The following is a 25,245-nucleotide window of genomic DNA, read 5'->3' on the forward strand; positions in this document are numbered from 1 at the left end:
GCCCAAAAAAGCCCTCAGATTAGCCTCATTATTTTACTTTAATAAAACAAACAAAAAAATAAAACAAATAAAAAGCTGCAGGACACAAATAACATACAGAAAAACTAACAGATTTATAAAGCATACAGTGGGGATAGAAAGTTTGGGCACCAAAATGACAAATGAACCCTTATATAGCAGCTGAACACCAGGGTCAATAATCACAAAATCCCTATGGAGAAACAAATACAGATGGTGCAGCGCTCAAATAAAATAATAAATGAATGAAATGTCCATAAAATCGCAGTACACCTCCAGTGAGTGCCAATGTACAGACAGATGACTGTGTAAATAGCTTCACACGTGCTTAACACAAATCCACCACCACATTAAATGGCCTCTCACCTCACCACCCTTTGGTTATAGAGGGTCAAAAGCGCTTTATGTATGGATGTCAGCAAATCCAGCAGTAGTAGAGATGTCACAGAAAAACAGATAGGTAATCCCAGGTCATGTAATAAACAAAATGCCAAAAATTTTGGATGGTAACTTGATGCCATCTGTGAAAAAGCTGAAGTTAAAGATAGGATGGCTTCTACAAATGGATAATGATCCTAAACACACCTCAAAATCCACGGGGGATTACATCAAGAGGCGTAAACTGAAGGTTTTGCCATGGCCTTCACAATCTCCTGACCTCAACATAATTGAAAATCTATGGATAGACCTTAAAAGAGCAGTGTGTGACAGACAGCCCAGAAATCTCAAAGAACTGGAAGACTTTTGTAAGGAAGAATGGGCAAAGATACCTCAATCAAGAATTGAAAGACTCTTGGCTGGCTACAAAAAGCGTTTACAAGTTGTGATACTTGCCAAAGGGGGCAATACAAGATATTACCTCTGCAGGGTGCCCAAACTTTTGCAGATGCCATTTTTTAGTTTTCTGTCATTTTGAAAGTGTAAATGATGGAAATAAAATCTAACTTGTTTTGACATATAAGAATGTCCAATCTGTAATTTGATGCCTTTTGGAGATTTTTCCATCTTTCCTTGGCTTCGTTATGCATATTAATACAAATTTTTACCTGGGGTGCCCACACTTTCGATCCCCACTGTGTGTGTGTGTATATATATATATATATATATATATATATATATATACACACACACACATATACATACACACACACATACATACATATACACACACACACACACACACACACGGAAGTTAATGACCAGAAAATAGAAATCTTACATACTCCATTTTATTGGAAGGTAAAAAAAAAAAAAAGAAGAATTCAAAAACAAATATTTCCCATAAGAATCTATACTGGAGACAGAACATTTCAAGCACATAGCTATGATGTGTTTAATGTAGGTAGTCAGAGGAAAGTTGGTCTCATTTATTAAACTAGTACACTTACAGATAAAACATGATAAAAGGCTATAATGATAAAAGGCTATAGCCCTTCAAGCTCTGTCCAAAGCTTAAAAAAAAGTTTTGGTTGTAGTTGAGCTTTAAGTAGCTACAACATGAAATCCAGAATGCTAAAAAGCATACAGAAAACATGGAGCAAAACTAACATGGCACACAACAAGGTGTACATCTACTGAGTTCCAGTGTCCATCTGCGCATCTTGAGATTGTTCAGCCAGTTTCTCATCATCTAGAAAATATAAAAAAATATATAAGTATCCCATATGTTCATCTGCTCTTTTTTGTCATCTAGTCTGAAATCTCCATCTTTTTTTTTTTCACAAGAAAAATGTTTATTCAAATTTTTACAATACAAGCGATGCATAAGCACAGTTAGTCACAGAGAAAGCATTACTCAGAATTTCACCAGTTAGATGTGTTGCTGGTATGAACAGAAGAGAGGCGGTGACAGGCTAGCATACACCCATACAATGAGATACCAATTTGGGAACAAGAAATCACAGCAAGGTTACTTAAAGGAGGTTCCGGAGGGGGGGGGGGGGGAGCCGGAGGAGTGTATAACAGGGGGGTGAGGAGAAGGGGGGAGGGAAAGGGGGGGGGGAAGGACCTCATCCGAGCAGTCAAACACACCTTGAACATACAGCATATAGCTTCTAGGAAATCATAACAGAGGGCCATTTCCATCATTGTCACCAGTAAACTCTGTGCCCCAGGCATCTATCCACCCCGACCATATCTTATCAAATTTAGTAGGACAGTTTCGATTAGCAAAGGTGATCTTGTACAGTGGCAGCACCGAGTTCAATACCGAGCACCATGAGGACACCGTGGGAGGTGCAGCACTCTTCCAGTGGAGGAATATCTCCCTACGGGCATAAAAAGTAGCATACCCGAGGAATAATTTTGTGTATTTACCCCGCACCCCAGGGCCGAAGACATTCAGCAGCATTGATTTAGGGCTAGCTCCCAGGTCCAGAGCGGTAATTTGGTCAAGGGCGTCAGCCACTCCCGACCAATAACCTCCAAGGCAGGGGGCAGGACCAGACCATGTGAGAAATCTCCATCTTTAAGAGGAAAGTGATTAAAGTGACATGTTGCAAACAAAAAACATGTCCTTCTGATCTCCACCTCTGAAGAAGTTTACTGGCTTAAACATCTTTACGAGTGTCAGATGCCGGATTCTTCACAGTACCCTGGGTTCCCTCCACTGGCCAATACGTCACTATGGTTGTCTTGTAATAATGTAAGTGTCAGCAGAAAACACAGCATGCAGAGGTGAGTAATAAATATTTTCTTTGCAGGAAGAATTTTTCGGTAAATAAATGCTTCAAGAGATCAGAGTTTTCTTTAGGCTTGGTTCACAGTGGTGCGATGCAGAAACCACCACATGCATCACATCGACTCGCAGGTAGTTCACACTGCTCTCTGCTGGGGGATGTCAATATAAAGTTAAATGTCACCCCTAAATCGGTTCACAGAACGCAGTACCAACTGTGGAATCGGATGTAATCAGATCACATGGGTCTGATCACCCATGCAATTCGATTCCAGTACCATTTTGGTCCGCATGAGATGCGATTTCAGCCATACAAACTGTATGGCGAAATTTGTACTGCACAGAGATCACATGTGCTGTGAATCACATGGGATGTCTGGCATTGCACCAGTGTGAACCCAGCCTTATTCCCAAAAGCCTGAGTGTATTAAATTACTGGGACCTTCTCACGCACCTCCTCTGGGGACCTCCTCCGGGGTTTTCTTTCAGCAAAGGGCAGTTTGTAGAATTTAAAAAAAGTGACATGTATTCTCACTCACAAGTGGTTTTACAGAAGCATCTTGTAAGAGATCAATCATCACATATGACTGGAGCATTGTACAATAATGTAGCTTACTCTTTAATGAGACATTTGCTCCAACTGCTACTCCTAAAAACGAATCACCAGTGATTTTAGTAGCTTAACTGAGCTAATACAGGCCCCTTTCACACGGGCGCCTCCGCTGAGCGGAATCCACTTGCTCAACAGGGGATCTCTCCACTGATCCTGTGGATGACAGGTCTGTGTCTGCTCTGCTATGCAGAGCCAACATGCACACAGTCCTGCTCTCCTCTATGGGGCAATCAGATGGAAAATTGACCACCTTTCCATTTCCATCCGATCTGGTCCGCCAGATGGATGGCAAATAGGACTACCATCTATCTGTTTTTGGCAGACAGGATGGGATCGGATGTCTTTATGTGTCTGCTGACATCCACAGAGGACAATGCAGGATCCAATCAGGTCCGCTGAAAAACTGTCAGGCGGACCTGATCAGACAGCCTGTGTGAAAGGGGCCATAAGTTACAATGTAGCTCTAGTCTAATGAGGTTAATGCCCAGCAACTGGTTAAATCTATTAAATCTCTCTGTAGCAAGCAATTAAAATCATCCATGTAGCTCTCACAATATCAATGGCGGAGGATCGGCACAGCAATAAGGAAAGTAACATTTTTGAAAGGGGTTCAGCAGTTGCAACCCAAGTGTTTTTCAGGGATCCTCAAACTACGGCCCTCCAGCTGTTGTAGAACTACACATCCCATGAGGCATTGTAACACACTGACATTCACAGACATGACTAGGCATGATGGGAATTGTAGTTCCTGAACAACTGGAGGGCCGTAGTTTGAAGACCCATGATTTGTATTATGACAAGGTTCCCTTCACTGCCATGATAAGTTGCAGCATTTAAGCTTTCTGTGTAACAAAGCTTTTTAGAGCTACAGGGAGGACCTACATACGGTCCATACATATAGAGTAGGCTTACTACAAAAGCACAATACAGTTGCCCCCAACAGCCAAATATTAAGGTGGCCATAAATGTACCCATTTGTGATTGATCTAGGTTTGATTGATTACAGACTAGCTATTTGTCTTTGATTAAAGCATCGAACGATGAAACACATATGGTAGTGATTGTAAAACACAATTAGAAGCAATTAAAAACAATCATTTAATCCATCTGTTGCTTGACTCACATGCAGATATTCATTCAATTGATCAGAAACGGCCGATCAAATTTAGCCACAGCAGACCACAGGTCAGTATCAAAACCTGACTACATTGATCAATTCGCGAATCTGTGGTTTATGATTCCAATTCAATTTCAACATTTTTATCACACTGAATGATGATCAATATTAATACATGTTTGGCCACCTTTCGTTTACTCTAGACTGATCAGATGATTGGTTGGTATGGTACAACACACTCTGTGGCTGCTCTTTACCTTACAAACAAAGCTCATCCATTTCCATCCCTGACAATTTCAAAGGATGAATATCGGACAACAGAACTTACTTTCTAGGGTTTGCTGGAGCTCATGAATGGTGCTGAGGAGGACGTGGAACTGTTTTCGTCTTAACTCCAGCTAAAGGTAAAAGACATATTGATTAATTAATTTTCAAACACTATTATGGAATCCTACATATAAAAACAGACGATTATCATTTTATTCTAAATGTGCCTGCGTTTTGTGATGTCTGGTTATTACTGTATATAACAGAGGGTTATATGCAAAAGATAAGCAACAGAAGAGTAATGCCCTGTACACACGATCGGTTTATCTGATGAAAACGGACCGATTGTGTGTGGGCCCCCATCGGTGGAAAAAAAAAAAAAACAGTTTTAAAAATTTTCTGATGGTTAAAAAAACGATAGAAAAAAAACGATCGTCTGTGGGGAAATCCATTGGTCAAAAATCCACGCATGCTCAGAATCAAGTCGACGCATGCTCGGAAGCATTGAACTTCATTTTTCTCAGCACGTCGTAGTGTTTTACGTCACCGTGTTGGACACGATCGGATTTTTAACCGATGGTGTGTAGGCAAGACTGATGAAAGTCTGAAAGTCAGCTTCATCGGATATCTGATGAAAAAATCCATCGGTCCGTTTTCATCAGATGAACCGATCGTGTGTACAGGGCATGAGAAGTTAAATTACTGATCTTTAGCCATCTTATTGCATAAGGCTGTATGCATTCTTACAGTATGTACAGCTGAACAATATATTTGGGTATAAGTTGTATATCTACTGACCCAAAACTTCACTACTCCAAGCTGCTGCCCAGATACATGAATTTAATGTCAAGCTGATCTCCACATTTAATGTCCCTTTAAAAAGTTAATTTGGGATAAGCTGGTCCAAATAAACTATTACTGCACTAACAGGTGCACTTGCTGGGCCCGCTGTATTATTAGGTGTATGTAGCCTTAGCGCCACACACACACACACACACACACACACACACACACACACACACACACACACACACACACACACACAACATACAGCTCGGTGTTCCAGCAATAAGACAGGAACTTCCCATCCCACTCCAGGAACAAAATAGAGTTGAGCTGAATGCTGCTTAGCCATTCACAGAAAGCTCTGTATTTGTGAATGAATACAAAGCTTCCTCTAATTGGCTAAGGCAGAGAGGTGGGCAGATGACATCACAATCTCTGCCTCAGTCAATTAGAAGCTTTGCATTCATCAAATACAAAGCTTCCCATGAATGACTGAACGGCGCTCAGCCCGACTCTATTTTGTTTCTGGTGTGAGATGGGAAGTCCCTGTCTCACTGTCAGAACACAGAGATTTATATTGTATGTAGCTGCAATTACATACAGTTAATACACTGTGCTGAGCAAGCACACCCGTTAGAGCAGTTAATAGTTTGTTTAGGCTAAGCTGGTCCAAACAAACTATTTAAGGTCCCTTTTTACACAGGCCAGGTCCATTTTTTTACACAGGCCAGATCCATTTGTCTGCAGATTTCTTGTTGAGCTGAGCAGAGTGGGCAGATAACAGGTCTGTTCTGCTTATGCTGATCAGACACGGACACAACCCGCTCTGCTCTCTGGGCATTTATAACCGACTGCCCTCCAATCGGATCCGGCCAATCGGAGGGGGAACGGATCCCCTTCCATTTTTTTGACCGGATTGGAGGTAGGCGGGGGTAAAACTGACACAGGTTTACAAATTACAGTATTTGTAGCTGCTGACTTTAAAATTTCTTGTTTACAGGCTGAAGATCCTCCTTAAGCAATTTACATTAAAAACAATTGCAGATATAAAGTACCTATCTGCTTCACATGTTCTAGGCAGGGTTTTTTTTACATTTACTGTCCCAGAAATAAGATCGGATATAACAGTCTACTCTCTAGAAAATCATTCTCACCTTGTCTTCAACATTCTCCTTGGTGTGAGACAGCTGCTTCAGCTCCTTGTCCAATGCTTCTAGTTGCCTGAAATATTACACACAGCACAAATAAGACCAAAATCAGACAAATCAGACAGTCTAAAATCTACATAATAAATCATACAGCCTTACATAGAATTTTGCCAGTGCAGTAACCTATTTTATATATCACTACAAACTAAGGTACTTAGTGCAATGCAATAACTTCAAACCAGAGTCTCACTTCTCATACTGAAGTATAAGCTTTCTGTTTTTTCACTTTCCATCACTTAAAATATTTTAGAAAATCGAACTTGGACAGTATGGCCCATTATAATGGATGTGGCAGGTGGACGGTGCTTCTGTACAGAAGTGTATCACCAGGAATCTTCAATAAATGTTAAAAAGTTAAAAAGGTGATTAATCCTATTTGCTGTCATCAGTAATTATGAATTGTTTTTTGACAAAGTGATCCTTAGAATACAACCTTCTTTTGTAAGGGCTTCATGTAGACAGTCAATGTTGTGAAGTTAAGCCTTTTGCCTTGAAAACGTAGTACTAAAAACACATGTTTAAAAGGTGATCTCTAGCAGTTGGTCCAAATTAATGATTTACTTCCCCAATACATGCGCCTGCTGGGAGCGCTGTATACATAATGGGGTGGATTTACTAAAGGCAAATAGACAGTGCACTTTGCAAGTGAAGTTTCACTCTGCAAGCACAGTTGCACAAATTTTCCCCAGAGCTTAGTGAATCGGGTAAAGCTCTGCTGATTTACATCATCCAACCATGTGCAAGCAAAAACACCTTTAAAAAAAAAAAAATCCTTGCACATGATTGGATATTCTTTACAAAGAAAAGCTTCACCACATTAACTAAAAACTCTGGGAAGAATAAGTGCAACTGCACAATCTATTTGCGTTTAGTAAATCCACCTCTGTATGTAGCATTCGTATACAGCGCTGTGTTTCGGTAGCACGATAGGATATTCCGGTCCCAATCCCAGAACAAAATTGAGTTCGTCTGAGTGCTGCTCATCCACCCACAGTCATTTCTGCATTTTGTGCATGAATAGAAATCTTCTTCTGATGGCTGAGGCAGAGATTGGGATGTCATTCGCTCTCCACTTTGCCTCAGCCAAACAGAGAAGGTTTTCAATTCATTCAGAAAATACAAAGCTCCCTGTGAGTGGTTTAGAAGCAGGGCTGTGGAGTCGGAGTCGAGGAGTCGGGGGAAATTTTGGGTACCTGGAGTCGGAGTCGGATTCGGCAAACCAAGCACCAACTCCGACTCCTACTAAATTTAGATTGGAATAAAAAAAAAAAAGTTACAATTAATGACTTCTCTACTGTAAGAATAAAGACCAATGCATGCAGTGCCTCATGTAACCGCAAAACGAACACGTTAAGTGACCGTGAAGAAGCATGCTTTTCATGTGCTTCACTATATGGCACGCAACGCACAATTAGGAGCTGCAATACTTATACTTTCCATAGTGTTGTGTTCTGCTTTTACAGGGAACGCATGTTAGAGAACCAGTAAGTGTCCAAATAAAAAAATTCCAACAGGAGTTTTATAAAGCACTAAAAGAAGTTGAAAAGTATGATCGCTCATCAAAACTTACTGTTGAAGAAGCCATCCTTGTTTATCCAGAGATCGTTAGTGATGTGGCCAGAATAGTTACTGCAATGCCACCCACCCAAGTCAGTGTCGAAAGATTATTTTCAGCCCTAAAAATAATAAAGTCTGACTTAAGAGCCTCTATGAAAGAGGATCTGGCAGAGGCAATTCTCTTCCTTAGAACTCTACATTGAATTGATTTGCTAAGCCTATAACTACATTTCAAGATTAATATAAACCATTTCTAGGTTTTACAGATTTTTGTTTTTGGTTCATTATAGATAAGCTTTGTTTTTGTTCTAAAACAACCAAATAATGTGGTTTGTATTTTTGAACTGGTAAAGATCCTGTTTCTGATGTTTATGCCTGCTGCTACTATCCAGCCACTTGATTGATTAATATTTTTTTTTTTAAAAAACTTTGTTTTCATTGTGTTTGTCTTTTGCTTAAACTGTGCAATACAGTAGACTGTTGGCTTCCCAGCCAGTAGTCCTGTGGTAGGTTGCGTTTCTTTCCCTCAAGGAATGTATAAAATACATTCGCATATTAATACAGAGGAGTCGGAGTCGGGGAGTCGTAGTCGGAGTCGGAAGTACATAAAACTAAGGAGTCGGAACATTTATCTACCGACTCCACAGCCCTGTTTAGAAGTGCTCAATTTTGTTCCACGAGTGGGATGGGCAGTTCCCATGGCGTTGTATATACTGTATATGCTACAGTGTATACACTGCTTCTAGCGCAAATAATTTGTAAAGTAAATATTTAGTTTGGACCAGCTGGGTCTAAACAAACTATTTATAGTTTACTAAAAGCTGAATAATAAGCTTTAAGGCCCCTTTCACACGATCGGACCGTTCAGGTCCGCCTGTCAGTTTTGTCGGCCTGAACGGCCGCTCCATACTTCTCTATGGAGCGTCGGATGTCAGCGGTGACATGCCCGCTGACATCCAACCCGATCCGATAAAATCAGATACGTCGTCATCCATCCATGGCGAATCAGGTGAAAGCTGATGAAAACGGACATGCTGTCCGTTTTCGGCCGATATCTCCATAGGAGACAGCGGTGCTTGACAAGCCCCTCCCCGCTCAGTGAGCAGAGAGGGACCTGTCATCCGCTGGCTCAGCGGAAATCAGCAGAGAGATCTCCCGCTGAGATGGCGGAACGCAAAAAGCGGATCCATCCCCGTGTGGAAGGGGCCTTAAAAGCCAAACGTCGCAATAGATTGTATTTAACTTCTCTTGACTGCAATATAAACTCATCTCAATAAAACCAAAATGCCCAACTACATGAGCTCTCAGCATGCATTCACAAAATGATCTTCTAAAATAGTGCAAGACAGCTAGGAAATACATACTTTAATGTCTCATGGCGATCTGGATGATTCTGTATCACTTTGGCTAGCGCATCATACTCTGGGGGACGATAAAAAAAAAAAACGAACATTTTAAAAATCTATAATCTAATATCACCATCTTAACTTTGAAGAGACTGAAACTTTTTTTTACTGCTAAAGCTGAACACCAAGCAAACAACCTAATAAACTGTTGAAATATGTAACGACTCTATCTGCCTTAGAATTTATAGTTTTATCCACTCAATCTTGTGCTTCATGTATCATTCTCACACTGCATAGCCAGGTCAGTGACCTCACTTTTCTCCAGTTGGCTACATTCCGCATGGTCACAGACCAGTCCCAAGCCAGCTGATTGGACAATGAAGTGGCATTGCCACACTGATGTGGTCATCGCTTTGGTCTCTATCCAGTCAGCAATGGATAATAATCTGCAAAAATCTCTCTTTTCCTATTCCCTCAAAAGTTCTTCCAATTGTTTCCTTCAAAACATAACATGCCCTCAAAGGTTCTTTCATACAAAGCATGTTATTTAACAAATGAGTAAGAATTTACACCCCCATGATCATCACCATTATCTTGTAGAAACGTTAGATTAAAACACAATTTTTTTAGCAGTTTAAAGCCGTACCGTATACTGTGACCTTATTCTCCATAACACCCGGTCACACATTCTTCTCTTGTGATCTATAAAGTTTGACATGCAGTAAAAAGAAATGTCATACCTTGGCGATTCTTTCGGATCCGCTTGGCCTGTAAAATCTGTTTCTTGCATTCAGCTATTTTCTCATGTGCTGCTGCAATACTGCTCTCTAGAAAAGAAAAAGCAGCAGGTCATTCTGTTATTGTTATTTATCTGACAACCCCCCGTCCCCTAACCCCTGATTTAGAACAAAGCAGCCACCTAAGCCTTGCTTAGGTCCCACATACACATTAAAGCTCTTCTAAACATTTTTTTTTACCTTAAAGTGGTTGTAAACGTAAAAAAAAATATTAAAATAAAAAAAACAAGTCGTACTGACCTGCTCTGTGTAATAGTTTTGCACAGAGCAGCCCCGATCCTCCTCTTCTGGTGCTCCAAGCCCCTCTCCTCTTTGGCGGGAAAGCAGCTTTCCATGGGGGCATAGAAAGCTGCAGCCATTAACACTTGACTGCCATCAAGCTGCCTAATAAAGAGGGAGACAGTGTTGGGAGTCGTGTATATTGCTGAAACAGGCAGGTTAGAAAAAGAAGGGGGCTGGGGGGAGCTGCAGCACAAACGTTTTTTCACCCTCATGCATTAAAAAAAAAAAAAATTTACTTGAGAAATTCTCTCCTCCTGCACAGCGCTAAGACTTGCATCTGTCCCCTGCCAGCTCCAACAGTCAGAACCAAGTGATCAAACCCCGCCGATTGCTTGGTTCTCAGGGCTCCCTAAGCAGAGAGCTGGTGAGCCACTGCTGTCTTCTCTGACCCCCCCTCGCTCACGCTGGGCTGTGGAGGAAGCATGGTCTGGGTGCCAGGCCAGGCATGAGGGTGAATCCCAACCAGATGGCCGCAATCTTTCTCTAGCCTGGACCAGCTATGTGATGTCAGTGGGCCTCAGCCTGCTGTCTGCTGAAAGCGTGTCACAGGAGGGCAGAACGAACTGCACTCCTGTTATCCACAGAAGTACAGCCAAACGTTGTATTCATCATATTTTGGATGCAGCGATCGATTTTCGACCTAGCAGCATACCTTAGCACACAACAACAACCTGTAAAAAATGAAAAAAGAAAATGAAATAAAGTGTGCACCACTACCCACGTAAAATGTATGGCACTGTAAATCACTGTGGTTTGTGCATTGCGGTGATAGGCATTAAAATATATATGAGTGCAATAGGCCCCTACACTTTCAGACAGAAAACAGTACACCAGCATGCACCCCCTCCCCTGCCATGTTTGGAACCTACACCTGACCATCAGCTGTTGAAGTGGCACTACTAAGCAGCTCTGACACTTCCACCGCTTGGTCTGCTAAACCTGTTTACTGCAGAAACCCACTGAAAGCAAACAAGTTTGGCAGCTGAAAGTCTCAATAAAAAGGTAAAGCAGCACATAAAGAGCCTATATACTGCTCAGTTAGGACCAAACTTTAAAGTACAGAACAAGTACATAATGGATATAGAATTTTAAATTATTGGTCTTTACCAATGTCACTGTAGATCGTCTCATAGTTCTCCATTTCTCGCAGGTTCATGTCATGTACAAGGAGAGTTTTTCCCATAGAGAATGAACACTGAGATAAACTGCTAAGCATCCGCTGGTACTGGGTGTACCTGGAACATTCAGAAAACATGTAGTTAGAAAGTGAAATGTTATATACAGTAGAAGTGGTTTGGTCAGTGTTTACAGTCTTTGGTCAACGATGTACAACCACAACCTCTGCTAAGTCTAAGCAGTACCTGAAATTCACTACCAGAAGTAAATATGTGCAATAGAACTGTGGACCAAGCGTCTTCTTCTATGGACTTTGTTTTTTAAAGAGTAACTCCACTTTTGCTAGGAATAAAACATTCCCCTCTGGGACGATCTATGTACATTGTTGGGATTTTAACAAACTTTGCTGCAATTCCTATCTTTTGTTATTCTGAAGAAATAGCTGCTTGTTTGTCTATGTCCATGTGCACACTGAATGAGAATGGGAGTGATCTTATAAATCAGCTGCTGCACTTGCAGGGTTCTAATGAAAAATGCGGCAGGGTCTGCAACCCTTACGGCTGGGTTCACACTTGCTGTGGCTCACAGGAGGGGGTCCGGTGCGTCCCTGTACAACGATTTAGGTGCGAATGAGGTCCAAATTTCTGTTGAATCCACACCTGAAACTGAGCCAAAGACGCACAGGACCCTTTTCCAGTGCGGGGCGCGGCCGCCAGGGAGATGTGTAAACTGGCTCCATTGAGAGCCGGTCACACTCTCCTGTCATGCGAATTGGATGCGGGGACACACACATCCAATTTGCATTAGTGTGAACCCAGCCTTAGACATGCTGTCCCTTTGGGAGTAGCTCACCAAAAATGCCAAAATTGGAGTTACCCTTCAATGCTCAGTCCTGCTGTCTATCAGAGTACATTTGTGGTGTACACACCATCCTTTGAGAAACACTCATTTTAAATGAACTTGGCACAAAAAGATTGGCTTTTGCCATTGCCATACCGCCCGCATGTACCTTTTTTTAGACTATGTTATTTTAGCACTCTGCCTGTTTTGAATTTTTTCCTCGCTTCGGGAAGAGACTCCAAGCAAAGCAATAGAAGTGGGCATGTGTATATCAAATATTATTAGTGCATCACAGAGCCAAGCTTTCCATATTGGGATAGATGGGGGGGGGGGGGGGTGAATGTAACATGTCTCACTGTAATGTGAATGGGGCCCAAGCATTACCAAAGTGATTGTAAATGCTTGATTATTTATTAGAATAACATACATTATGTACTTATCTGCTCTGTGTAATCGTTTTGTACAGAGTAGCCCCTATCCTTCTCTTCTCAGGTCCCCCGTCAACATTACTGGCTCCTTCCCCCAGCAGAGTGCCTGCATTGCAAGCTGCTTGCTATGGGGACACTCCTGTATGGTGTGGCTCAGCCCTGCCCCCCACTTTCCCCTCATTGGCTCCGACTGACAGCAGCAGGAACCAATGGCTCCCGCTGCGGTCTCTAAGCTAATGAGGTGGTGGAAGGCTCAGAGAACCTCTGCTCTCCTGCACAATGCTGGATCAAGATCAGGCTCAGCCAAGTATAAGGGCTGGGAGGGAGCTGCATGCAGAAGTTATTTTTTTTATCCTAATGCAGAGAATGCCCCTCAAACCATTTCAAATCCTCCTCAGTACAGTCAACAATGCACCAAACCTGGCTGCCGACAGCTGGAAGGACTAGACTTTCCTTCAACCAACAGCTCTGGCTTCAGCATCTAGAACACTCAGATACCCACATCGCATTGCTCTACATTACACACGATCACTAAGGAGAATTCCAGGTTTCCTGGCACTTTAAATAATTTGTGTGGGCCTGCTTGGATCTTAAAAATGATTTGCATACCAAAATTTAGTGGCTGCTGCTTAGGCTGTAATACACTGTATTAGATTGTGTTATAATAAGCACCGCGGATAGATTGGCCATAGGCAGATCGGCCTGGTTCAGAGCGCAATATCTTCTGCATCTGGTAAGCAGCCATTGTCTTACTAATAGCTCCCTGGATATGTTTGTTCTGATATCACGCCATCTATTTAACATACCTGTTGTCGCATTTACACAATAATTCCGTGGTTGTCTGGTGGATTCATCAAGTTTTTGGAATTTTTTATTCACAGATTTACATTATATGAACTTTATTTATGTTTTTTGGTTTTATTTGCACATGATTAGTGTCATTTCACATGTGTTTTTGTGTTGATATCCATTCTGGACATCAGGCCAATTCAATTGCAGCACCTAGTTCACGTATTTATTCATTTATTTCAGGTGCAACTTAATCCGTTATCAACTGGTCACCTTCTCACACCCCAGTACATTCAGCACATTCAATTTAACTTAGAATTTGAGGGCAGCGCAAATTTTTTCCATTTTCCATAATAAGTAAACCACCATGTTCCGGAGGCAGTACCAGAGACTTCCCCTCCACTGCTAGATACTGAGAAAGTCAGCCGTACCGGATTTCTTCTATTAAGGAGAAGCCTTTTTTCAAAGAATACAAGATTTCCTCTGATTGGCCGAGGTGGAGATTCTGATGTAATTCACCCACCTCTCCACTTCAGTCAGTCAGAGGAAGCCTCATATTCACTGAAGAAATATATAATGCTTCTCCTAAAAAGCGGAGATATGGGACGACTGACTCACCCTGAATGTAGGGAACGTGTCTGGTACTGCTGCAGGAACACAGTGCCTCTTACTGTAGTAGAATAAGCTACTACAGCATATTACAAACTAGGCAGTAGCCTAACCACTCTGCAAATAACTTGTTTGGACCAAGCTAGCACAAACTTTTTAAAGCACCAGGAAACCTAGAAATCTCTTTAAAGTGGAGGTTCACCCGGAAATGAAAATTTTTAAGATTAGATTCATGCTCATTTTGTCTAGGGGAATCGGGTATTTTTTTTTAAATCGAAGCAGTACTTACCGTTTTAGAGATACATCTTCTCCGCCGCTTCCGGGTATGGGCTGGGGGACTGGGCGTTCCTTCTTGATTGACAGTCTTCCGACGGTCGCATCCATCGCGTCACGATTTTCGGAAAGTAGCCGAACGTCGGTGCGCAGGCGCCGTATAGAGCCGCACCGACGTTAGGCTTCTTTCGGCTACTCGTGACGCGATAGATGCGACCGTCGGAAGACTGTCAATCAAGAAGGAACGCCCAGTCCCGAAGACCATACCTGGAAGCGGCGGAGAAGATCGCTCTCTAAAACGGTAAGTACTGCTTAGATTTAAAAAAAACTAGCCGATTACCCTAGACAAAATAAGCATGAATCTAATCTTAAAATTTTTTTTTCGGGTGAACTCCCGCTTTAGGGCTTCTTTTTGAGACTTTAGGTACTACTTTTTTACTATAAAAGCAACCCACGAAGGATTGCTTTTCAGACGGCAGTATAGCAGTGGCCAGCAGGCTTTCAGGAGCTGCTACTGTTTTTTTAATATTATTTTTAATAGCTGAATGACAATTTTACATTTTGGGACCACTGAAATCAATAGGTAAATTTGACAGGCAGTGCTGCTTTATGTGTACAGCACCCTTCTGGCTATTTTGTTACAATTTGGGGGTTTATTTTTTTTGGGCCTGTCTAAAGATCCCTTAGGGCTTAAGGCAGTACATCGTTTCTACAGTCTTTCAGTGAGATTAGAGCTGCACGATTCTGGATTTATTTTGAAAAACAACTGCACAAATAGCCACAACAACTTTTTTCCTCCTTAACCGCTGTTCTATTAAAAAAGCCAACTCGTCGCATACCAGAGTGTATACGCTGCCAGTGTTGTGTCAAAACAGCCAACTCGTCTAAATGTCCAATTACTGATGCTGGAGAGTCACCGGAAGGGACGTGGGACGAGTTGGCTGTTTTGACAGAACAGCAGACGATTTTTTTTTTTTTTTACAGCTCTGAGCAGAGAACGGCCCTGCACTTGTTACATAAATCATGGATCACGATTTATTAACGATTAATCGCGCAGCTATAAGAGAGATAATATTTTTTCTCCTATGCCAGTTTGTTATAAGGCCTAGAGGTTATGTTTTTTGTTTGCTACTCAAAAGGAAGTATTATATAAAATCACTTTTATAATAACTACCTAGAAACTGAAGCGATCTTAAATTCCAAATCATATATTGGAAAGGCTTTCATTAATATGTTTTACATCCTTACCCATCCTCCTGAGATCCAGAGTTACACCATTTTATAAAACTTTTCACCAACAGGTTGATTCTTCGGTCATCACCAGCGCCATCCCCATCAATTAAAAGACGTTTACGAATAACTTCATCTATACAAAGATACATTTATAAAATGTTATGTTTGTCAGGAGTAAATATCAAAAGCAAAATATTTAATCTTGTATTAGGCTACATTCACACCAGCGATTTGTCCGGTGCGAATAGTAGAGTCAGATATCTTCGGATTCCTGCTTTGGCTCACTAGGTGTGTCCACCGGCAGCCGCAGCTTTTCACTGCTGTCTGCACAGCCAGCTGCAGCCACCGGCCGCTCATTATAGTGAATGGGGCTAGCGTCTGGCGACCACACCTAGCCGCTGGATAGCAGCCTGAGGATTTGAAATCCAATCTCTTCTTTGCCTTCTTTATGCAGGGCTTTCAGGAAGGATCAGAGGAATTTTCTGTATTGGTGCTGATGAATCAGAATTGCTCTGATCGATCCTGGAAGTGCTGCACAGAGAAGAGCTGGGATTTCAAATTCCCAGACTGCTGGACCAGGGTACTGACAGCTCATCGCCCATAGAGAGAAGTACAGCGGGGACCAAGGGGTGGGGAGGGTGTACGGTGCCTTTTCATTTTTTTCAGAAAGGGTGAACTTAGGCCTTATGTATTATAGGTATGCTCCAAATATGCTGCCAGAAAAAATGCCTTTCATCTTACCTATTTACATGTGTTTATGCCCAATTATAGAGCATATGGCATTTAAAATGTAGGAGTTTAAAGTCATTCTATTGCCTAAAATATTCATTTATTCTAGTCACTAGATTAAATTAATGTGCACATGCATGTAAATAAGGGCTCAACAAATCCAAGTCGCCATGGCGACTAGAAACTTCATCCTGGCGCCTGGGCTTTTCTCAGCCCATTCACTCGTGATCACGCTCCTGGAGTACCCCACCCCCCATGAGCCCCCACTGGCTTCCCAGCAGATCTGCTGTCTGCAGGGCTCTGAGAGTGTCTCTCTCACGTAGCCTAGAGCCAGCTGTGACAGTTCCCCCTTACCACGCATGGATAAGGCTGGGTTCACACTACTACACTACTTTCATCCTACTTTGCTCTGTGTTCAATGTTTCCCTATGAGAGCGTCTTGTAGCGTCCTACACAAGTCGGTCCGACTTTGAAAATGCTCCCTGTACTACTTTTGGTCCTACATTGATCCTACTTCAGGCCCATTGAATATCATTGAAGTCAGACCAAAGTAGTATCCTGTTCATGAAAGTAGGATGGATGTAGGACCGATGTAGGATAAATGTAGGACCAATGTAGCAGAGCAAAGTAGGATGAAAGTAGTGTAGTAGTGTGAACCCAGCCTAAGAGAGGAGAGAGGGAGCTGTGAAGGGGGGACTCCTAAGAGCAAGTTGAGGCTGGGTGTAGTAATGTGGAGGTCTTCAGGGTGGCCAATACACGGCAGAGAAAGAGGATGGAGATGTGGACGGCAGTAGACCGAGAAGGGGGAGGTGGAATACAAGGGGGAGACGGTCCCCTATTGTAGGCAGTGGACCGTGCTCAGGCAGTGGCTGTTCAGTGTACAGGGTGGGCCATTTATATGGATACACTGAAAACAAAAGTTGGATTCAAAATGGCCACCATGGTCACCACCCATCTTGAAAAGTTTCCCCCCTTACATATACTAATGTGCCACAAACAGGAAGTTAATATCACCAACCATTCCCATTTTATTAAGGTGTATCCATATAAATGGCCCACCCTGTATAGGGGTTGTGGAGGTGAGCTCACTGGGGGTGGAGGGGACTACAAAGCTGATCCAAGGAGGTGAGGTTGGTCCTCGGATTACACAGCAGGGCTCCTGTACTGGGGATGTAATCTCAGTGTCCTTTGGAGTCTGCTCCTCCTATGGAATGATTGCTACTTTGTATTGTGCTCTCTGCAGGTGGAGGATGTGCTGAGCAGTAACAATCTGTAGACATTGTAACTGAAGATTGGCAACAATGTACAGACTTGATGCTGCTGTCATCACACTGACTTCCCCTGCCTGTGCTCTGCTTCATTCATCCTGTACTGTAAATAAATCTGTGATACAATCAAGCTGCAATGAAATAAAACACATTGTGGAAGGGGAAATGTTATCAAAACTTAAGCAGCTGTGCTTGGCAACCAATCAGCTTCCAGTTTTCATTTTCAAAGCCTCTCCAACTTTAGTCTGCTCCTGGTTTTGATGAATCCCTCCGACTGGCAGCTTTCTTATTTTCCGTGGCACCGTTTTTTTCTACCGGTAAACGATAATTTTTAGCGGCCGATATGCATGTCTAATTAGAAATATACTAACACCCCAATCGCAGATTGCCTGCACCGGATCACATGGTGCCACAGTATCATGCGATTTGGTGCAGTGCGATTTTGAAAAGTATTACATGCACTCCTTTTTTGTGCGATCCAATGCAATTTCAGCCCATTCATATGAAGAACAAAACTGGCCTCTAACTTTTTTTAGCTGGCTCCTGGATTCAAAGCAATTTTATCAAGCCCTGGTGTAAATTATGCTCATTAACCACTTCAGCACCAGACGATTAACCCTCCTTCACGACCAGGCCCCTTTTTGTGATATGTCACTGCATTACTGTAACCAGTTAACGACCGCCTATACACTGCGTCAGGGCAGCCGCTCTGCTCCAGATCACATGTCTAGTACGTGATCTGACACTTCCGAGTCCAGTGGCCTAGGTGCATTTTTTAAGTTGCTTTTCTTCTGCCAGCGTTTAGAAAAGCCCCAGTGTGCATGAGGCCTAAAGCTCGTTTCACATTGTTGCGACTTGAAATCCGACTTGTGAGACCCCAAGTCGCATGACATGTGAAATCCTATGCTAGTCAATGAGAGCTGTCTTAATTAGCACTACTGAAGTCGCTCCAACTTTACAAAAGGTTCCTGTACTACTTCAAGGCGACTGCTATCCGACTTCTGCCCATAGACTTTAGCCACTTCAATACCCAACACCTTCACCCCCCTTCCTGCCCAGGCCAATTTTCAGCGCTGGCACATTTTGAATGACAATTGCAATGTTTCCCTATGAGAGTCGTCTTAACTGGTCTGACACAAGTCGGTCCGACTTTGAAAATGCTCCCTGTACTACTTTGGTCCGACTTTGATCCTACTTCAGCCCATTGAATATCATTGAATTCGGATCAAAGTCGGAACGCTGTGTTGCATGCTCCGATTTTGGCATGCGACTTGTGCTCTGATGATCTTGAGGGGGAACTCCAAGAGTTCCCCCTTAGGCCTCATTCACACTACGGCCGTTCGGGTCCGTCTGTCACGGACCTGAACGGCCGCTCCATGCATTCCTATGGAGCGTCGGATGTCAGCGGAGACATGTCCGCTGATATCCGACCCGATCCGATCCACTGAAAACAGACGTATGGGGGCCACGTCCCCATCCGTCAATGCGGATCGGGTAAGATCTGATGAAAACGGACTGTCCGTTTTCATCAGATCGCTCCATAAGACACAGCGGTGCCCGACAAGCTCCGCCCCGCTCAGTGAGCAGAGAGAAGCTTGTCATCCGTCGGCTCAGCGGAGATCTGCGGACTGATCTCTTGCTGAGCCGACGGACTCCGTAGCGACGGAGTCCGCCAAGTGTGAATGAGGCCTTCAGATTCATACCAAACACAGTGCCTGGTATTGGCGGGGATCCAAGTCGGACCCCCGTTCATTGAAGTCGGACGCGTCTCTGACTTCAAGTCGCAGTGCAAAGTCAGATCCAAAGTAGTACGACTGTCGTGTCGTACCAGTGTGAACCCAGCCTTAACATTGATCAGCTATGTGGTGTGTCCGATGGACGCACCGCACCATCGATCGCTGCGCTGTGTAGCCGCATGGGCGTGCATGAGTGGCCTGTTTTGAAGGAAAGCCCCACCCGGTGTTCTATCAGATTAGCGAATGGAAGTGAGGTTCCGTCAGCTGCGCATGCATTCCACCGCTACCAGGTTTGCTAATCTGACAGAACATCTACAGTCAGAAGGCGGCGGCAGAGGACATCTTACTACACCCAGCTACGTCTTGAATCTCAGAGTAATTTTAGCAATAAAGTGAGCGTATATTAATAAAAATAGCATGTTGACATCTGTGATGCTGTTTGGATGGTACATTTTAAAAGAAGCTGGATGCCAGCAGTAAGATGGTGGCAGAGGCCATATTGGTACACCCCACACTGTAAGAAGGTGGCAGAGGCCATATTGGTACACCCCGCACTGTAAGAAGGTGGCAGAGGCCATATTGGTACACCCCGCACTGTAAGAAGGTGGCAGAGGCCATATTGGTACACCCCGCACTGTAAGAAGGTGGCAGAGGTCATATTGGTACACCCCGCACTGTAAGAAGGTGGCAGAGGCCATACTGGTACACCCCGCACTGTAAGAAGGTGGCAGAGGCCATACTGGTACACCCCGCACTGTAAGAAGGTGGCAGAGGCCATACTGGTACACCCCGCACTGTAAGAAGGTGGCAGAGGCCATATTGGTACACCCCGCACTGCTCAGCGCTAAACCTTTAGCCTTTCAAAAGTAAACATCCAAACAGCATCACAGATGTCAATATACTATATTTATTTATATACGTTCACTATATTGCTAAAATTATTTAGAAATTCAAGCCGTAGCAAGATGTCCGATGCCGCTGTTCTGTCAAATTAGCGAACCCGTAGAACGCATGCTTAGCTGATGGAGCGTCACTTCCATTCACTGATCAGATGGGTTCGCAAATCTGATAGAACCTCGGCCATCCTTCTGCTATAGGCCGGGGCGGGAAGTGGTTAATGCAAGTCGCCTCCAAGTCAGATCCTCATCTATATTGATGTGTTTTGGATCCGACATTACAGGAAGATTACCCAGGCATTCCCTGAAAGTCGCTTCAAAGTCACATCAAGTCATACTCAAGTTGCGGCAGTGTGAGCGTTGTGTTTAGCGGGTAGTACCGCCTCCGATTGCCCCCCATTCAAGTGAATGAGGCTGCGCCACAACCGCCCTGCAACTTCAAAAATGCATGAGGTTGCGGCGCACTGGTTTGGCCTTTTCAGGGTTAAAAGAGGCCATATATCGCCTCCCAACAGAGATTGCTTTTCAGAGTGGTGGCGAGGGCTTCTGTTTGAGGCTGTAGTCACCAGGGCACAGAGACTGTGAATCTTCCCAGTGGGGACACAGATTCCCTCTTCACCCAAAACTAAAGTAAAAGTTGTATCTGTTTGCACACCCCAGTCCTCATAATGAATAATAGACACCCCGGCTCCACTAGGCCTCAATGGTCTTCTAACCAGTTTCTGAACATCATGTTATCAGCACTGAGTCCATGGAGGACACACGGCCTGCTCCCCTCTCCCGCCATTCTAGTCCCCCTTCCCATGGTGGAGAGGAGCCCGGACACACATATCCGGCTTTTCTTACACTAGAAGTTCACACGCATAATAATATGGAGACGGGGGAACACTGTGGCCTGTATTCCCGGGCTCCCTTCTTCCCCATAGCCGGGGTGTAGAGTCTAGGCCGCGCCGGACTCAGCGTTCCGATCCCGCCCAGCGCTAACTCCAGCCCGGGGCTGCTATGAGGCCTGTGCGGTGACCGCTGTGTGGTCTCCTGGGCGGGGGGGGCCGCTACGGGGAGGAGCAGGGCCTGGACTTACCGTCGGTGACGGCTCCCATGTCGGCGGGTAGTGAGGTCAGACTCCCACAATGCAGCAGCCGGGAACAAGTATGGAGGCCGCGCACACCGGGCCGGGCTCTCTATAGGTGAGGGGAACACCGGCGGGGGGAGGGGGGCCAGGACACGCCGCCTCGAGGTATGCCTACGGGGGTCTATACACAGCGGGGGCAATGAGGGGCCTGCTGGGACTTGTAGTACGGGAGGGCCGCAGGCGGCTCAGTCAGCTGGGGTCATCTGAGTACACGGGCTGGAGGAGTGTGTGCACGCTGGGAGTAGTAGTGCCCTGACTGCTGGAGGGGGTCATGTCTATACATATTCTGCTATATACCATCCATACATATCTATATATCTGCTACTGGGGGTTCCTCCAGTGCTGGAGGGATGCAGGGCCCCCCATGGCAATGTTTACACACATAGTATATCTGGTAGTAGTAGTTATTTCAGTGCTGGAGGGGTGCAGGGCCCCCCATGGCAATGTTTACACACATAGTATATCTGGTAGTAGTAGTTATTTCAGTGCTGGAGGGGTGCAGGGCCCCCCATGGCAATGTTTAGACATACACATATAGTATATCTGATACTAGTAGTTCCTCCAGTGCTGTAGATATCTGGTACTAGTAGTTCCAGTGCTGGAGGGGCGCAGGGCCCACCATGGCAAAGTTTACACACACACACACAGTATATCTGGTAGAAGTAGTTCCTCCAGTGCTGGAGGGGCGCAGGGCCCCCCATGGCAATGTTTACACATACAGTATATCTGGTAGTAGTAGTTATTTCAGTGCTGGAGGGACCCCACCCCCCCCCCCCCAATGGCAATGTTTACACATACAGTATATCTAGTAGTAGTAGTTATTTCAGTGCAGGGCCCCCCATTTCAATGTTTAGACATACACATATAGTATATCTGATACTAGTAGTTCCTCCAGTGCTGTAGATATCTGGTACTAGTAGTTCCAGTGCTGGAGGGGCGCAGGGCCCACCATGGCAAAGTGTTCCAGTGCTGGAGGGGCGCAGGGCCCACCATGGCAAAGTTTACACATACAGTATATCTGGTAGAAGTAGTTCCTCCAGTGCTGGAGGGGCGCAGGGACCTGCCATGGCAATGTTTATACATATAGTATATTGGATACTAGTAGTTCCTTCAGTGCTAGAGGGGTCCCCCATGGCAATGTTTACACATACAGTATATCTGGTAGTAGTAGTTCCTTCAGTGCTAGAGGGGTCCCCCATGGCAATGTTTACACATACAGTATATCTGGTAGTAGTAGTTCCTTCAGTGCTGGAGGGGTGCAGGCAGTGCCGATCCTGACCTCCCTGGGGCCCTAAGCAAAATGACATGGCACATTAAAAATGAGAAGCGGGGGGCGCTGACAACAGTGACATGTCACATTAAAGAACGTTGAGAAGAGGGGGGAGGGGGTGTTCTGCTGTCGGAAATGACATCTTACATTAAATTGAGAAGCAGGGGGTGCTGAGTTCTTACCTCTTCTCCCATGCAGCCAGCGAGTTGAGAAGCGGGGTGAGGGGGCGAAAATGACTTCTCACCAGTTTGGGGCCTCTAGTTATTTGGGGGGCCCTAAGCAGCTTGCATAGTGAGCCTATAGGGCGGATCGGCCCTGGGCGCAGGGACCCCCCATGGCAATGTTTAGACAAACACATACAGTATATCTGGTGCTAGTAGTCCCTCCAGTGCTGGAGGGGTGCAGGGGCCCACCATGGCAATGTTTACACGCATAGTATATCTGGTAGTAGTAGTTCCTCCAGTGCTGGAGGGGTGCAGGGACCCCCCATGGCAATGTTTAGACATACACATACAGTACATCTGATACTGGTAGTTCCTCCAGTGCTGGAGGGGTGCAGGGGCCCACCATGGCAATGTTTACACCCATAGTATATCTGGTAGTAGTAGTTCCTCCAGTGCAGGAGGGAGGCAGGGGCCCCCCACGGCAATGTTTAGACATGCACATACAGTATATCTGGTACTAGTAGTTCCTCCAGTGCTGGAGGGGTGTAGGGGCCCCCATGGTCATGTCTATACATACATATAGTATATCTGGTACTAGTAGTCCTTTCAGTGCTGGGGGGGGGTGGCGCAAAGGGCCCACCATGGTGATGATGTCCATACGTATTATTATTCTTCAGGATTTATATAGTGCCAACAGTTTGCGCAGCACTTTACAATGTAGGGAGACATGACACCAACAGTACAATTTAATACAAGAGGGTTAGAAGGGCCCTGTTCCTGTGAGCTTACAATCTTAGAGGGAGGGGCTGATTAAACAAAAGGTAGGGACTGTGAGGGATGAACTGATGAAGGAAGTAGAAGATTCGGTTGTTAGCGGAAGGCAGTATAGGCCTCCCTGGAGAGCTGAGTTTTCAGGGATCGCCTAAAAGTGGACGTAGTGAGTTCCAGAGGATGGGAGAGGTTCTGGAGATGAGCATAGGAGGAGGAGACAATGGAGCTAGAGAGCAGAAGGCCTTGGGAGGAGCAGAGAGGATGATATTTGGAGATAAGTTTGGTGATGTAGCTCGGGGCAGAATTGTGAATGGCTTTGTATGTTATTGTTGGGGCACTTTCACACTGGGGCCAGGGGGGGGTGTTAGCGGTAAATCACTGCTAATATTAGTGGTGCTTTAACACTGTAATAGCTGTGATTTTTGGCCCCTAGCGGGGCACTTTTAACCCCTGCTAGCGGCCAAATAAAGGGCTAAAAGCTTCGGCAGCGCTGCCCATTGCGCTGCCCATTGATTTCAGCAATGCTAATAGAGCTTCCCCTGTCTGTTTTCACTGCCATCTCCTTCCCACTAATTAGAACCCCCAAACATTATATATATATTGTTTTCTAACACCCTAGAGAATAAAATGGTGGTCATTGCAATACTTTCTGTCACACCATATTTGCGCAGCAGTCTTACAAGCAAATTTTTTTGGGAAAAAATACACTTTTTTTAATAAAAAAAATAAGACACCAGTAACGTAACGTTAGCCAATTTTTTTTTATATTGTGAAAGATAATGTTACGCCAAGTAAATTGATACCCAACATGTCACGCTTCAAAATTGCGTCCGCTCGTGGAATGGCGACAAACTTTTACCCTTTAAAATCTCCATAGGCGACGTTTAATAAATTCTACAGGTTGCATGTTTTGAGTTACAGAGGAGGTCTAGGGCTAGAATTATTGCTCTCACTCTACCAATCGCGGCGATACTTTGCGAACACCACTTTCATATGCGGGCGCTACTCACGTATGCGTTCGCTTCTGCGCGCGAGTTAGGCGGGAGGGGGCGCGGTCCTGGCTCCTAACTTTTTTAGCTGGCTCCTAGATTCCAAGCAAATTTGTAAAGCCCTGCTTTAATTGTTTATTTTTATCAATTTAAAAAATGCAAAGTGAGTGAACATGAGGAAAATCTTAGTCAAATCAATATTTGGTGTGACCGCCCTTTGGCTTCAAACCAGCATCAGTTCTTAGGCTTGGTTTACACTGGTACGACGCGACAGTCGTACTACTTTGGATCCGACTTTGCCCTGCGACTTGAAGTCAGAGACGCGTCTGACTTC

At 44.3% G+C, this 25,245-nt stretch overlaps 2 protein-coding genes across 3 annotated transcripts in view; one reads left to right on the forward strand and one right to left on the reverse strand.

Annotated features, from left to right (window-relative positions):
- Window positions 1–1,326: 1,326 nt before the first annotated feature.
- On the reverse strand, window positions 1,327–21,747 carry THOC7 (THO complex 7). Its single transcript, XM_040359175.1, has 8 exons — window positions 21,667–21,747; window positions 15,972–16,089; window positions 11,776–11,903; window positions 10,330–10,416; window positions 9,608–9,665; window positions 6,633–6,699; window positions 4,754–4,823; window positions 1,327–1,648 (listed from the first exon to the last, which is right to left on the reverse strand). The coding sequence occupies exons 1-8, from the start codon at window positions 21,683–21,685 to the stop codon at window positions 1,590–1,592; spliced, it is 606 nt and encodes a 201-aa protein (XP_040215109.1). The 5' UTR covers window positions 21,686–21,747; the 3' UTR covers window positions 1,327–1,589.
- The window catches only part of ATXN7 (ataxin 7), a 150,462-nt gene continuing 146,900 nt past the window's right edge, over window positions 21,684–25,245 (forward strand). For both annotated transcript variants that reach the window (XM_040359171.1, XM_040359174.1), the window contains exon 1: window positions 21,684–21,772. The gene's annotated coding sequence lies outside the window, so the exon portion shown is untranslated. The remainder of the gene's footprint in view (window positions 21,773–25,245) is intronic.

This window comes from Rana temporaria, chromosome 7, assembly GCF_905171775.1.
Source record: "Rana temporaria chromosome 7, aRanTem1.1, whole genome shotgun sequence".
Taxonomy (NCBI): Eukaryota; Metazoa; Chordata; class Amphibia; order Anura; family Ranidae; genus Rana; species Rana temporaria.